The sequence below is a fragment of the Cervus canadensis genome, chromosome 29 (genome assembly GCF_019320065.1).
Source record: "Cervus canadensis isolate Bull #8, Minnesota chromosome 29, ASM1932006v1, whole genome shotgun sequence".
NCBI lineage: Eukaryota > Metazoa > Chordata > Mammalia > Artiodactyla > Cervidae > Cervus > Cervus canadensis.
In genome coordinates, this window is record NC_057414.1 from 34029091 (window position 1) to 34044177 (window position 15087).

General features: G+C 41.4%; 1 protein-coding gene across 4 annotated transcripts in view; it reads left to right on the forward strand.

The window, feature by feature from the left end:
- Positions 1-480: 480 nt before the first annotated feature.
- The window catches only part of APLP2 (amyloid beta precursor like protein 2), a 61229-nt gene continuing 46622 nt past the window's right edge, over positions 481-15087 (forward strand). For 2 of the 4 annotated variants that reach the window (XM_043451161.1, XM_043451162.1), the window contains exon 1: positions 482-690. In XM_043451161.1, the coding sequence (XP_043307096.1) occupies positions 586-690 (105 nt within the window). In that variant the 5' untranslated portion in view covers positions 482-585. Of the gene's footprint in view, positions 691-15087 lie in introns of all 4 variants that reach the window. The other 2 variants (XM_043451160.1, XM_043451164.1) reach the window with 2 other exon arrangements.

Genomic DNA, 15087 nt, shown 5'->3' on the forward strand with positions numbered 1-15087 from the left:
GAACAATTCATCCTGTTTTTCCTTAAAAAAAAAAAAAAAAAAAAATCCTGTTTTTCCTAAAATCATTGTCGGAACCCCGAAGAGGGCGGTACCCGAAGGAATCTGGAAAATAGCCCGCAGGGGCGGGCAGCGGGGCGTGTCTGGTGTCGGGCGGCTGCAGAACAGAAGGGCGCAGTGCGGGCAGATAACCAGGAGGGTGCTGGCGGCCCAAGCGCACCCCGCCCGGGCCCCCCCAACCCCGCGCACACCCCCGCGTCCCGGAGCAGCCGGGGCCCGGCGGGGCGGGGCGTCAGCAGCTGGGGGCGGGACCAGGCGGGGTGCGCGGCTGGAGCGGAGGGAGGGGCGGGCTCTTCCGCCCCCTGATTGGGTCTGGGCTGAACGAGGGGCTGTGTCTTGCGGAGGTTCTGCGGGTCGGCATTGGGCGCCGAAGATGGAGGGTGTGGTTTTGTGAAGTCAGTTCCGGTCGGTGTAAAACCCTAGGGGCGGCGGCGGACAAGCTTCAGATGCTTCTGGGTCGCGGTGGGGACGCTCCTGGGTCCGTCTGTGTGAGCTTGAGAGCCGAGCGCTAGAGCGACCCGGCGAGGGATGGCGGCCACCGGGACCGCGGCCACCGCGGCCACGGGCAAACTCCTGGTCGTGCTGCTGCTCGGGCTCACAGCTCCCGCCGCGGCGCTGGCCGGCTACATTGAGGTGGGGACCGGGCGAGCGCCCGAGCCCTTTATCCTGCGCCCGCGGGGGAGCGCGGCCTGCGGGCGGGCGGGCCGCGGGGTCCGGGCCGGGAGGGGGTCGCGGCGCGCGGGGCGGTGGGGGTGGTCCGGCGCTGCGGCGGGTCTGGAGCGCCTCCCCCGCCCGCCCCGGCTTGGCGCAGTGCTTGGCGCTGGAGGTCGGGTTGTCTCCGCCGCCGCAGAGGCCAAATGAAAGGCATCGGGGTTGCGGGGGGCAGCGGGCCGCCTCGGCCTCCCCAGCCCCCATCCCGCCTGCGGCGCCGCCACATCCTCTGCGGACCCTGCGAAGCCCAGACGCCCACTCCGCCGTCCCCCGGGACCGCGCGAGCCTCTGCCGTGCGCCCTGCAGCCCGGGACCCGGTGCGGCTGGGCTCGCTCCGGGGGCGGCCGTGCTGACCCGGCCCCCGTGCGGCACCCGGGCTTCCCACCCGGGAGCGGCGGATGCGGCCTTTGTTGGCGAGTGGGCCGGGCCGCTGAGATGCGGGCGCCGGGATAGCGCCTCCGGGGCGGCACGGGAGCGACTCCGCTCCCCGCAGCGGGTGCGCCCTCTGCTTCCTGTGCGCCTCCCGCTCCGGATCCCGGCTCTGGCGTCGGGCCTTCGGGAGGGATTGTTAAATACAATCCGGTTGCCTGAATCTGATGAACCAGGGGAAACCCTTGTCTGCTGTCGGCGTTGTTCCCTTTTGTGGTGGGTTTCAGCGAGCAGGGACAGTACCCGTGAATACGTTGTAAAAACTCTGGTTGAATCGTACTTTTTTGGCGTAAGTAGTTTCCCCGCACCTGGCGACCTCGCGGACACACGCGTCTGTGCCGGGCGGTGATCCGGTGCTTGCGTGCCGGGAAGGTTCGCTGGGGTCAGGGGGTCCTACCTTGTGGCCTGGACCTGGCCGCTTGTAGAAACCGTTCTGTCCACGAGGGAGACGTGGGGCTTTATTTTTACTTGCCATCTCGAAATAGTGCTTGAACTGTCGGACTGGAATGTGTGTTTCTGGTGTAGTTTATTTCTCCTCTTCGCTCTTTTGCAAATTACAATGGCTTTCTGCGGAGTTGGCTAATTTCAGAGAGAAGTGAGACTGGATTTGATTACACAGGCATTGACTGAAGAGTTTCTAATAAAAACCCACAGTTAGAACGTGTTCTTCTGCAGAAAGTGGAAATATTTCCACGGTTAGAAACAGTCGACTCTAGAACAAACCTCCAGTGGAACAGCTTAAAACGTCCTATTCATCCTGCTTAAAGCTTTGATTCTTCAGGGGCGGGGGGCGGGGTGGTGGTGGAGGAAGTTTCAAGTAGAAATAGTTAATGCTTATGTAAGCATACTTTTAGATTAGGATTCTTTCCGTTTCCACGCAGTGGTTAGAGTTTTGTCTGTGATCTACGATACGGTGTCGCAGGGAAGCACTCTAGATGAGTGCGGTGGGAGGGAAAGGAAAAAGCTTTTGTTTGGAACATAGAATTTAACTCTTAGGGCAGGATGTCACAAACCATTGTTCACATTCTTTTACCTCACTTCCCAGAGGTATGAGTAACTTCAGGCACTAGTGAATTCACAATCAAGGGTTCATCGGTTTTCAAGAATATCTTCCTTTCAGGTCTAAACACGCACTTGTATGCCTGCGGAGAAAGAGCAGTGAACAATACCAGAATTAGCTGTTGTGGATTAAGTTTGATTATTATCCACATCATTGTTCAATCGGAAAGTCCGACTGGACAGAAAGTAGGAATTAGACATTTCCCTAAAATGGTGTTTGCATGCGGTTTTAGGAATCTTCTCATCTTTGGAGCTGTATTTTTGCCCACCCTTCCTAAATTATCTTTCAAATGGTTTTTTTCTTTTGTCCAAGAGGCAGAATTTCCTTCATACATATATAATTTGATTTTGTTTACTAACTTCCAGGCAAAGGACTGCCTGAGCCTTGGTTTAGATGAGAATGGCCTAAATCAGGATTCTCTTTGAGACGGTCCTTACTGAGATTAGCCAAAGGGATTCTAGCCAAATCCCTGATCAGATTGCTTGGCACAGAGTTATTGATTGGCAAATCTTGAGTGTTGCTTGGTGTTGACTGAATTAATCTCATACACCTGTTTAAAAGGAAAGAAAAAGAATCTCTGTATTCAGGGTCACTTCCTCTGTTAAATCCGAGACAAGTTCATTTGAGGGCCTGCTCCCTTATGGTATTCGTGCTGAAATCCTGCACTCTGTACAGTGGACACTGAGGCTTCTGAGAGCCAGAATTCTAGTTTGTTCCACCACATTTTAAAATGAGTGGGCCCTTTGGTAGCCAATATTCAGGAAACTCATAGTATGACATCTGAGGCAGAATATCAAGCAGCTTTGTGCTGGTATTTAAGTGATGGTAGAGGCAATGTCTGATTATGACCTGGACAAATACCAATGCCTCTGATAGAAGCATCAGCTTTTACTTTATTATAACTGTTAAAATCCTTTGATAAATGTGATGTGCTAAGTTTTGGCAAATCCTCCTTTGATGGGGTTTGTCTTCATCATCTAAAGCGGGGCTGTCCCGCAAGGTAGCCACTTGCAGTGGTGGCTATAATGATTGAGGAATGAATTTTCCATTTTGCTTAATTTTAGCTAATTTACATTTAAAAACAATACTCAGTTCAGTGATTGGAAACAACTTTTTATATGAGTCTACTTTTTAAACTACATTTTATGAATGTAAATGCAAGTCAGATATTTCCTGTGAAATTTAGCATGTGAATTGAGATTATCTGTAGGCGCCAAATGCACTTTACATTTTGAAGACTTGCTATGAACAACCTTGTAAAATAACTGATTTGTAATTGTCGTATTGATTGCATTGGATGATGATATTTTACACAATGCCTAAGTAAATTATATTAAAATTAGTCTCACCTGTTTCAAATATAACATATATGACTCATATTTCTCCTGGGTGGTGCTAATTTAATTTATTTTTTAAAGTTGGTGCTGTGTGAGTGTTTTTATTAGCACAGTTTTTAAATGTGTTCTTTTTTCCTCACAATAAAGCCTTGCTTAAAGTTGGTCCAGTATGATCTTAACAGCTTTGAGTATTTTTTTCTGTTAGCTTTTTTCAATTACAATTTCTATTTAGAAATAATTTCAGGCTTACAAAAAATTGCAAAAATTGTGGGAACAACTCTTATACCCTCTACCCAGATTCATCAGTTTAACATTTCCCCCTATTCAGCATTTGTTTTGTCATTCATTGTGTAATTATGTATCTTTTGCAAATAAGCAAAGGGAGCAAATTGCATACATCTTGCCCCTCTACCCCTGAAAACTTCCAAATGTATTTGCTAAGAACCTGAGAACCAAGGACTGTGTCCTGCATAACCTTTTTGGTTATGAGCTTAAAGAAATTTAACTTTGATACAATACTTGGATCAGATCTACTCTCTATAATCCTTTTTGCCAGCAGAATCAATAATGTCCTTCATAGAATTTGAAAACTTTTTTTTTTTTTTAAGTTAAAGAGCTTTAGAATTCTTGGTAGTAGTACATGAAGGGTTAATTTTTTTCCAAATATAAAATAATATCTTAAGCTTACCTGATACTGTTTTGACTCTGGAAAATAAAAACTTGAAAACCTTTCAGGATTCCTCAATTACATTACTCTTACTAAATTATTGGGCTTTTGCATTTTCTGTTTAAAATTACAAGAAAAACTACTTAGGGAGTGCATATTCATTGTAGAAATTTTAAATGCATTTGAAGACTAAGAAATGAAAAATAACCTGAGATCCTTTTGTTGTCCGTGGAAATTTCTCTGTGAATGTGTTGGTGGTGTCTAGCCTCCTGTGGCTACCAGGTACATACATTTTTATCAAAGTGACAGACAGATTGCTTATTAAAGCTGATACCTAACAATTAGTATTTTGAATTGTCCTAAAATGAACTACTGAAAGAAAATAGTTTTCTGTGTGATTAAAAAGGGATAAATTTTTGAACAGTGATTGTAGAGTCTGTGGAGGGAGGCCATTTGAGAGTTGGAAATCGCCCATAATCCAATTCTCATGAGTTGTTTTTTTAGTGAGGTAAACTAGATTACCTTGACTCTTAATTAAATTTAGTATAGTGCACCTTGATTTATGGTCTAAGATGGAAAGTGAACGAAATAGAAATGAGTTCCAGTTCTCTGTATCAAGTACAGCTAATAACTGCTTTTTGCCGAGAGACATTTTCTTACATAAGCATCATGGAAGCTTTTCTTCATGGAAGCTTTTGCAACGTAACAAATCTGTTTTTAAAATACGACTCTTCATTTGTTATCCATCCCACTAATGTTTGTTGACCACTGTTACCAGGTTCTGTGTTAGAGGCTAAACAGTGCAGTAATAAAACCAGATATGCCTCATGCCTTTTCCCCTGCAAAGCGCACTTGCCTGTGACTTTCAGGCCCCACCCCCAGAGATTCTCCTTGAGGACATCTGGGAATCTCATTGTCACGGGCTCCCCAGAGGGTTCTCATGTGCAGGTGGAGAAAAACAAACTGCAGCAAACAAAAAGGCTACAGAACTCCTGTGGGTACAGCATCTTACATAAGTCCCTAAAAGTCTGGTAAAGTAGGTCTTCTCATCCACACCTGAAACAAGGAGTCAGGAGAGGCCAGCAAGGCCAGGGTGAGAACTGGTCTGCCCTATTAAGTTGTTGCCCCTTCTGTATCAGGGTGTTTCATGGCATTTCTATTTGGGTTGCAGATTTCTTTTTTTTTTTCACTCTTGTTTACCTATTTTCTCTACCATCAGGAAATCTGATATGAATATTTTCTTTAAAAGGAACTAATTTCATAGATACTGTATCATGAATCCACGTATTGCCAAACTGCTAACAGTGGTTTTCTTTGAAGGTTGTAATTAAAGCAGACCTTGCCGTTTTACATTTTCCATGGATTAAAAAAAAACTAATGCTTTTCTGTATAATGTGCAAGTTCTCTCTTTTTTTACAATAGTAAGCTTGTTTTGTCTTTCTATTCTGATACAAGAATTTAAGGAAAGAAACTCTGACCACCTGTGGTCTTGATAAGACCACCATCTTATCAAAATCAGTGTATGGGATACTTTGGAAGGGAAAAGGTTATTGGCACCAGATTTCCAATCACTGGCCTTGTTGGTAAACAAACTATTAGGAAGAGGCTAACACAGTAACCCTTACGACTAGAATAAGATTGTGGTCCAGAAAAAAGTCAGTCATCATTTGGAGTGGGCACCTGTGGTGTGGGTTAATTGAACAGCCTGGCACTTCTTGGGGTTGCAGAAGGGTGTTGCAGTTTCAGAGCACAGGCTCTGTTGTGGTAACATCCAGGGGGTCATGGGGTTTTTCTCAGAGCTCATCAACTGGGCTGAATGATATCAGGTGCTTCCAGCCGAAGCAGACATGGGTGATTCGTGGTGGTGGAGCTGTGATAGGCTTAGACTGTACTCTGGGTTCTGATGGGAAAGAGGGCTGTGCATGTTGGGTAGATAACAGCCCAACATCTGCTACATATGGCTGGTCTGGCTGGAAAGGAAAAGAGTGCATTTGTTCTTACCTAAACCCACTCTAGTGTTCTTGTCTGGAGAATCTCAGGGACGGGGGAGCCTGGTGGGCTGCCGTCTGTGAGGTCACACAGAGTCGGACAGGACTGAAGTGACTTAGCAACAGTAGCAGCAAGTTACCTGTGAGTTAAAAGTTTGCTGGTGGAATTGAGACAACGAAGGTTCTCCCATGGTTTATTTGGATGTTGCCATCCAGAACAGAATGGCTGAATGGAGAAGTACCTGAAAATTTATAAGGGAGATATTTAGCCTAGAGAAGAAGAAAACATGGATTTTAATGTGGGTGATGAAGAGCATAAACATTTTCAGATTTTTATATATTGTCTCTGGAAGGCTAAGTATGACTTAACCTAGGCTCACGCAGAACTTCTGCATGGAGAAAGAAATGAGCCAGTAAGTGTAAAGAGTGTAGTACCTTTTATTCCCTTTCATTAGGAATATTACCGGCATAGCATGGTAAGTATGTAAAAGGTACTCTTATCCACTTATCCACCACCCAGTTTTGTTAAATTTTAGCACTTCCCGTCTTTGCTTTAACTTTTTTTTTTTTTAAAGAACTAAAACACTATGGATAGAGAAGTAAAGCATTATAATAGGCCTTCTTTGAACCCCCATCCCATTAATCTTCCTTTCTGGAAGTAACTCTTATCTTGAGTTTGGAATTCAGCATTCCCATTCATGTTCCTGTGCTGAGAGAGAACCCTTTCATCTCTTTGGATCCCAGGCTTTCAGAGATCAGTGCAGAGTGCAAATTGTTGGAGTGTTTTAGAGAATTTTAGAAGGTAAGAATGCTAGGGTGTTTGAAATGGAAGTAAGGACAGACTGGTGCCTGTGAAAGGTGCTATGGCCCCATCACAGCCCTGCACACCCACATGGAAAGCCTGGAGTCTTTCTGAGCTTTTTACAACTTAAATACACAAAGAGAAAAGAAAGTATAACTCAGTGTATTTTCATAAAACAGATGCTTGTGTAACCACTGCCAAGGTCCAGAAATAGAGCATTCCCATTCCCATTGCCCCTAGTAACTGTTAGCCTGACCTTTATGGTGATTATGTCTTGCTTTTCTTCTTTATAGTTTTATTATCCAGGCATTCATCCCTAAACACTGTAATTTAACCTTTCTTGCTTTCTAGTCTTTAAGTAAATGGAATCCCTCAGTATGTTTTCTTGAGTTTCTGGCTTCTTTGATTGGACGTGTTTTTGAGGATCATTTGGATTACTGATTGTAGCTGTGGTTCGCGTGTTTCCACAGCTGTGTAGTACTCCTGTCTATGAGGAAACCACAATTTGTTTTGCTGCTGATGGACATTTGGAATGTCTCCAGTTTGAGGTTATTGAGATAACACTGCCCCTTCTGCTACTTGCCTTTTTACCCTCTTCTTCATGATGTCTTTAGAGGTTCTTCATTTTAATGTCTAATTTATCAGTTTTACTTTTTTAAAAATTATGATAGGTACTTCTTGTGTCACGTGTGAGAAGTTTGCCCTCTGAGGACATAGTTATTCTCCTGTGTTGCCTACCAAGGGCTTTCTGTTTGCCTGTCACATTTGGAGCCACAGTTTCCCTGAAACTCATTGTTGTGTAGATATGAAGTATTGGTCTTTTTACTTACTTACTGTTTTTCACATAGTTACCCAGCCTGTACCATTTAATGTCAAGGTCTCCTTTCCCTCCTGTTCTCCCCTACCACCTCTGTTAATTGATATCTCTGTATGTGTGAGTCTGTTTCTGGGCTGTCCTAATCCACTGTCTATCCGTGTACCAAGTCCACACTGTCTCAATGACTGTGCTTAGTAATAAGGTTTTAGACCTACTGGAGCAAGCCCTTCTACTTGGATTGTCTTCAGTAGTGTCTTGACTGCTCTTTGACCCTTTTCTTTACATATACATTGGCTACATTTAACCAAAAACAGCATTTGTTGGAATTTAGATTCAGGTTTCACTGAGTCTATAGTTCAATTAGGAAAAATAGACATTTTTCTAATATTGAGTCTTCCAACCCAGAAACATGACAGATGCCTTTGTTTAGGTCCTCTCTAATCAACCTCAGTGTTTTAAAGCTTTTTGCATAGAAATCTTATATATAGAATGCTAGATTTATTTATAGATATCTGCTTTTTTTTGAGTGCTATTATAAATGGCATCTTAAAATTTTGGCTATCATTTTGTTGTGGTTGTAGAAATAAAGTTGATATTTTCATTGCCTCTTTCCTATTTTCTGTATGTTTATTTTCTATTTTATTACTTTCTGTCCATTATTATTCTTTTCCTACTTTTCACAGGTTTAATTTTTTTTCCCCCTAGCACTTTGAGATGACTGCTTTATTTTTTTCAGTTTTTTCTTTTCTTCTAATTTATTTAAAGCTATATATTTTCCTCTGAACAGGGCTTTAGCTGCAATTCATAACTTTTTTTTAGCTTTCTATTTAATATTTTTAACAAAGGAGATACGTGTGTGTGTGTTGCTCAGTCATGTCTGACTCTTTGCAACCCTGTATACTGTAGTCTGCCAGGTTCCTCTGTCCATGGAATTCTCCAGGCAAGAGTACTGGAGTGGGTTGCCGTTCCCTTCTCCAGGGAATCTTCCCGGCCCAGGGATTGAACCCTGGTCTCCGGCATCGCAGGCAGACTCTCTCCTCCATTGCAGGCGGACACTTTGCCATCAGAGCCACCAAGGAAGCCCATTGTGTATAACGTCGTGTAAGTTTAAGCTGTACAGTATTCTGATTTGATACATTTATATATTGCAGTATGTTTACCACTGTATCACTGCTGCTGCTACCATCTCTATCATCCATAAGTAAAAATTCTTTTTGGTAGTTAGAGCAATTATGATCTAGTCTTTTAGCAACTTTGCTGTTTACAAAGCAGTATTATGGACTATAATCACTGTGCTGAGAGTTAGGCCTCTAGTCTTTAACTGTTGTTTACAAATTTGTACCCTTAAACAAGATACAAGTTTGGATATATAATATTTTCATTATCATTCAAGTAAAACAATAGATTTTTCCATTGTGACTTAATTTTTTTTTTTTTACAGGTAATTTAGAAGTACGTTTCTTAATTTCCAGAGATGTGGAGAAGGTTATCTGGCTGTCTTTTAGGCTGTTCATTTCTAAGTTAACTGCTTTGTGGTCAGAGTATTAGTCTGTATGATTTCAATTTTTTGAAACTTGTTGAGAATTGCTTCATGGTCCAGTTTATGATAAAATTTTTGTTGTGTGCATAGAGAAAATGTTTATTCTGTAGTTGTTACTGACAGTGTTTTATATGTCTTCTGATCATACTGTTTTCATTGTTGTTCAGATCTTTATCCCTAATTATTTTTTAAATCTTTTTTCTTTTACTGAGAAAGGTATGTTAGAAATCTCCCACTGTGGACTTCCGTGGCAGTCCAGGGGTTAAGACTGCGCTTCCAGTACAGAGGGCTTGGACGTGATCTCTGGTTAGAGATCCCACGCGCTGTGTGGATTGGCCAAAAAAAAAATACCTGCCATGGCGATTTTGGAAAAGTGTTTCTCCTTGTCATTCTGTTTGCTTTGGCTAGTTTGAGGCTGTCATTATTAGGAGTATACAGTTTTAAAATTGCTATCTCTTCCTAAGGAATTGAACCTCTCATAGCTATATTCTCCCGTGTTATCTCCAGTAAAGTTTTTGCCTTTATCAGTACTTTGTCTATTATTTCCATATTTTTTTGTTTTAGATGTGTTTGTGGTTGTTTCTTCTTTTGCAGACTTAGGAAACAGTGTTTTTCTTTTACATTTAACATGATTGCTGAGGTATTTGGGTTTTCATCTACTGTCTTATTTAGTGCTTTTTGTTTTGTTCTGCTAATTGTTTTTTTTTTTTTAAACTGAAGTATAAGTGGTATACAACTTTATATTAGTTTCAGGTGCACAACATAGTGATTTAATATTTGTGTGTACACAGGAGCCTATGGTCCATGGGGTCGCACAGAGTTGGACACGAGTGAGCAACTGAACATGCACGCTCACGTTTTGTGAGACGAGAACCACACTAAGTCTACTTAACATCCACCACCTCATGGTGACTTGTCGTGTGTGTGTGTGTGTGTGTGTGTGTGTGTGAGACAAGAACGTTTAAGATTTACTCTCTTAGCGACTCTCAGATGTGCAGTACAGTGTGGGTAGTTAGAGTCACTGTGCTGTATGTTGCTTCCCCAGACTGACTTCTGTTATAACTAGTACCTTACACCTTATAGAAACCTGTACCTTTGAACTGCTTTCACACATTTTGCTCACCCTCCACCCCTCAACCTTCACCCCACACATCTGACAAGTGATCTTTTCTCTATATTTATGAAATCAGTGTTTTTATAGAGTCCACAAATGAGACTATGCAGTGTTTATCTTTCTCTGTCTGACTTACTTCACTTTATATAATGCTCTCGAGGTCCATCCATGTTGTTGCAAATGGTAGGATATCCTTTTTGTGGCCAAATAGCTTTCCACTGTGTGTGTGTTTCCTTTATACTTTCACCTGCCGGTGGACATTCAGGTTGCTATGTCTGTCCCCTTACTCAATTCCTTTGAAAGTGGTTCTTATTTTACTTCTTTCTCGTATTGCTTCGGAACATATTTTCATCATCTTTTGTTCTCCCTTTAGTGGTTGCTTTAGACATTTGAATATCTTTCACTTATCAGTGTTTTCTACTAATTGGTACTTTTACCGTCTTCCAGGAATAGAAGATTAGAACACTTTAACCTCCCCTCAACATTTTTGCCATTGTTGTTATATATGTTAATTTCATGTAAACCCCAGAAGATCTCATACTGTGTTTTACACAGTTAAATGAACTTAGCATCAGTGGTTATCAACTCTGGAGGCACACTGGTATCATCTGGGGAAATGTTTACAAAGCACAGATTGCCTACACTCCAATTCAGACAAATTACATCAAGGTCTCTTGAGAGAGGGTGTGAGCCATTAGTATTTCTTAAAAACTCTTCCCAGTGATTAAAATTTACAGTGAGATTGAGAGCCCCTGATTTGGATTTATATATTCTCTTTGTTATTCTTCATGCATTTTGTATCTCTAAGCTTCTTTTTCAGGTAATTTTTTGCCTTCCAAGACACACTTTAGAATTTTCTTAAGGTTGGCTAGTGACATATATTCTTTCACCAAATATCTGTTTTAGTGTCTTCCTTGCAAGACAGGTTCATTGGGGATAGAATTTCTTTCATCATTTTGAAGATCTTACTCATTATTCTGTTCCTTGATATTTGATATCTATCCTGATGTTGAATATTATCAATAGCTTACTGGAATTAACTGTCAGATTGGTGTTCCTTTGAAGGTAATGTATCCCTTGTCCCTGACTACTTATTAGACCTTCTCTTTGAGTCTGATTTTCAGCAATATTACTGTGTACCTAGGTGTGGATTTTTTAAAAATGTATAGCCCATTTGTATCATTGGAGAATTGGTTCCAGGACTACCCTTCCCCCCGTACCAAAATCTGTGATGCTCACGTCTGTTATATAAAATGGTGTAGTACTTGCATGTAACCTGTGAATATTCTCCTATGCAGTAACCTCTAGATTATTTATAATACCAAATGCAGTGTACATGCTATGTAGATAGTTGTAAATATTGTTGTTGTTCAATCACTCACCCACGTCCTACTTTTTGTGACCCCATGGACTACAGCATGGCAGGCTTCCCTGTCCTTCACTATCTCCTGGAGCTTGCTCAAACTCATGTCCATCGAGTCGGTGATGCCATCCAACCATCTCATCTTCTGTTGTCCCCTTCTCCTCCTGCCTTCAATCTTTCCCTGCATCAGGGTCTTTTCCAATGAGTTGGCTCTTCACAAGAGGTGGCCAAAATATTGGAGCTTCAGCTTCAGCATCAGTCCTTCCAGTGAATATTCAGAACTGATTTCCTTTAGGATTGACTGGTTTGATCTGCTTGTTGCCCAAGGGACTCTCCAAGAGTCTTCTCCAACACCACAGTTCAAAAGCATCAATTCTTCCGCGCTCAGCTTTCTTTATAGTCCAACTCTTATATTCATACACGACTAGCTTTGACTTTATGGACTTTGTTGACTAAGCAATGTCTCTGCTTTTTAATATGCTTCCCTGATACCTCAGTTGGTAAAGAATCCACCTGCAATGCAGGAGACCCTGTTTGGATTCCTGGGACGGGGAAGATCCACTGGAGAAATACCCACTCCAGTATTCTGGCCTGGAGAATTCCATGGACTATATAGTCCATGGTGGGGTTGCAAAGAGTCTAACGTGACTGAGTGACTTTCACTTTTAATATGCTGTTTTGGTTTGTCACAGCTTTTCTTCCAAGGAGCAAGGGTCTTTTAATTTCATGACTGCAGTCACTGTCTGCAGTGATTTTGGAGTCCAAGAAAATAAAATCAATCATTGTTTCCATTTTTTCCCCATCTATTTGCCATGAAGTGTTGGAACCGGATGCCATGATCTTCGTTTTTGAATGCTGTGTAGATAGTGTAAATACAATGTAAAAGCTATGTAGATAGTTGTGAATATAGTATAAATACTATGTAGATAGTTGTAAATACAGTGTAAATGCTATGTAGTTATTGGCCTACGGAAATTTTTTTCCCTGAGTATCTTCAATCCATGGATACAGAATCTGAAGTTATGAGAGGCTAACTATCTTCCTCGTAGAGCTCTTTGAATCTGTGGTTTGTTCTTTTATCAGTTTTAGAAAATTCTCAACCACCATCTAAGTATTTAAGTCTTTAAATACTGCTTCTGCCTACTTCTGTCCTTTCCCTCGGGACTCCAAAAACAGACCTCTTAGACACTGTTGCCCTAGCCTGTGTGTTTTTTCATGCCTCATCTGATAGCTTTTCTTTTGACCCATCTTTCTGTTTACTAAAGATTTCTTCAGCTGTCTGAAGAAATCTACCATGAAGTCCCATCCATTGAATTAAATTTAATTATTGTAGTTTTCAGTTTTATAATTCAAGATTGGTTGTTTGATTTTTTTTCAATTGTTTCCTGATCACAGCTGAAATTCTTAATTTGTGTCTTTGAAAATGAAAAGTATACTTAAAGTCTGTGTCCGGTAAGTCTTGTGTCTGGGGTCCCTGTGTGTCTTTTCTGTTTTCTCTTTCTGCTGGTTATTCATTCATGTTCCTTTATCTCGTTTGTCAGATTATTTTTGATAATGTGCCATATATTTTATTGATACAAATGCTTATAGATGAGTTTGAGGCTGGGGCTGTTATACTCCAGTGAGTGATTTGCTTCTACCTGGGGTGTGATGAACTGGCAATCTAGGATCTCACTTTTGTTTACGAATTGAGAGAAACAGAAGCTGAGCTGCAGTCTCTGTGAAGTCCTGTCAGTTTCTGGATTACCCTTCTAGATTCAGCGTGTGTTGGGGTCTCAGTCCAAACTGCTAACGTGTTTCCCCTATGCCTCCTGCCCTGGACTCCAGCCCTTTCTATTTGATCCTTCAGGCCGTTAAAGGACTGCTTAGCTGCGTCTTTCAGGATTTTTCATCATCCCCAGAGGAACAAAGCCCTCTGTGCTTTATTCATCGCCTTGGGCTTTCATCCTCCCCTGGTTACTGACTTGGGAAATCTTTACTGTCTTTTTAGGTTCCTACTGCCTTTAACTAAATGCTTTTTAAAAAATATGTGCTTTTCTTGCTGTCCTTATCAGGAGGATTTGTCTGAATTTTGTAGTTGACCATAACTGGAAATTAATTCCCTTGAAATTAGATATCTGCTGGGAGTTTATAGAGAGAACTTATGTTACTTTAAGTAGTTAGGGGAAAAGAGTAGACAATAAGAGTAGGGTGGCAGATTCTGGTGGGGTTGAAGTAGTCAGAATAGTGATAGTTGTATTTATGGTGCAATTACTATGTATAGTTTTACACATACTCATTGAAACCTTTGAACTACCTTCTGAGACAGGTACTATGGTTATTCCTGTTTTACAGATACAGGAACTAAAGCATACACGGATAAAGTGACTTGATCTTGGTTATAATCCGTAAGTGATGAACTGGCTCTCAAGTTTGTGCTTGGTGGTAGAAAGGTAGCCTGGGCAGAGGCCTGGGTAAGGGGTATCTTAGGTCAGCATGGGACCACCACGGGTTTGTGGAGGTTACCTAACAACAGTCCTGTTCAGGTAGAAATTTGCAGCAGGTGATTCTTAGTAATCAGAAAGTAAAGAAAGCTGTTTTGAGGTTATTTCTCCATTTTTCTCTACCACCGAATCACTATCAGATCATAGAATTTAGGCTTACAGTCATTGTGCATTATGACTTGAGTATGTATCATCTCAGGAACCTATTTGCTACGTCTTAATATCTTTCATTAAAAATGACTGAGATTATAAATTGATTCTTTACAAGTGATTGCTGTAGTGACTCAGTGTGTATCCTGTGTTAAAGAAAAAATACATGGTCATTGTGAAAAATCTAGAAAATATAGGTAAAGCTAAAACAAAAACAGAAATAAATTAACTGTAATTTGCCAGATAAAAAACTTTAAAATTTTCCCAGTCTGTGTTTTATTGAAAGAATGGATTCCCTCTTACTATGTTTTTTTTTTTTTTTTTCCTCTTACTATGTTTATAGTCTGTTTTCCTTCCTTTTGACATATTGAATAACTTTCCAACCCATTAAATATTTTACAGCATTGCTTTAAATTGAATCATCTTTCATGGTTTGGGGCATTTGAACTCCGTCCAAAAAAAGAAAATGTGCACTCTCCACTACTTTTAGTTGCCTTCTATATTCTGAATTTGGGCTGTTCAAGTTGATGCACAAATATTCTGAGTTACTGCATGAGAATACTGCCTAC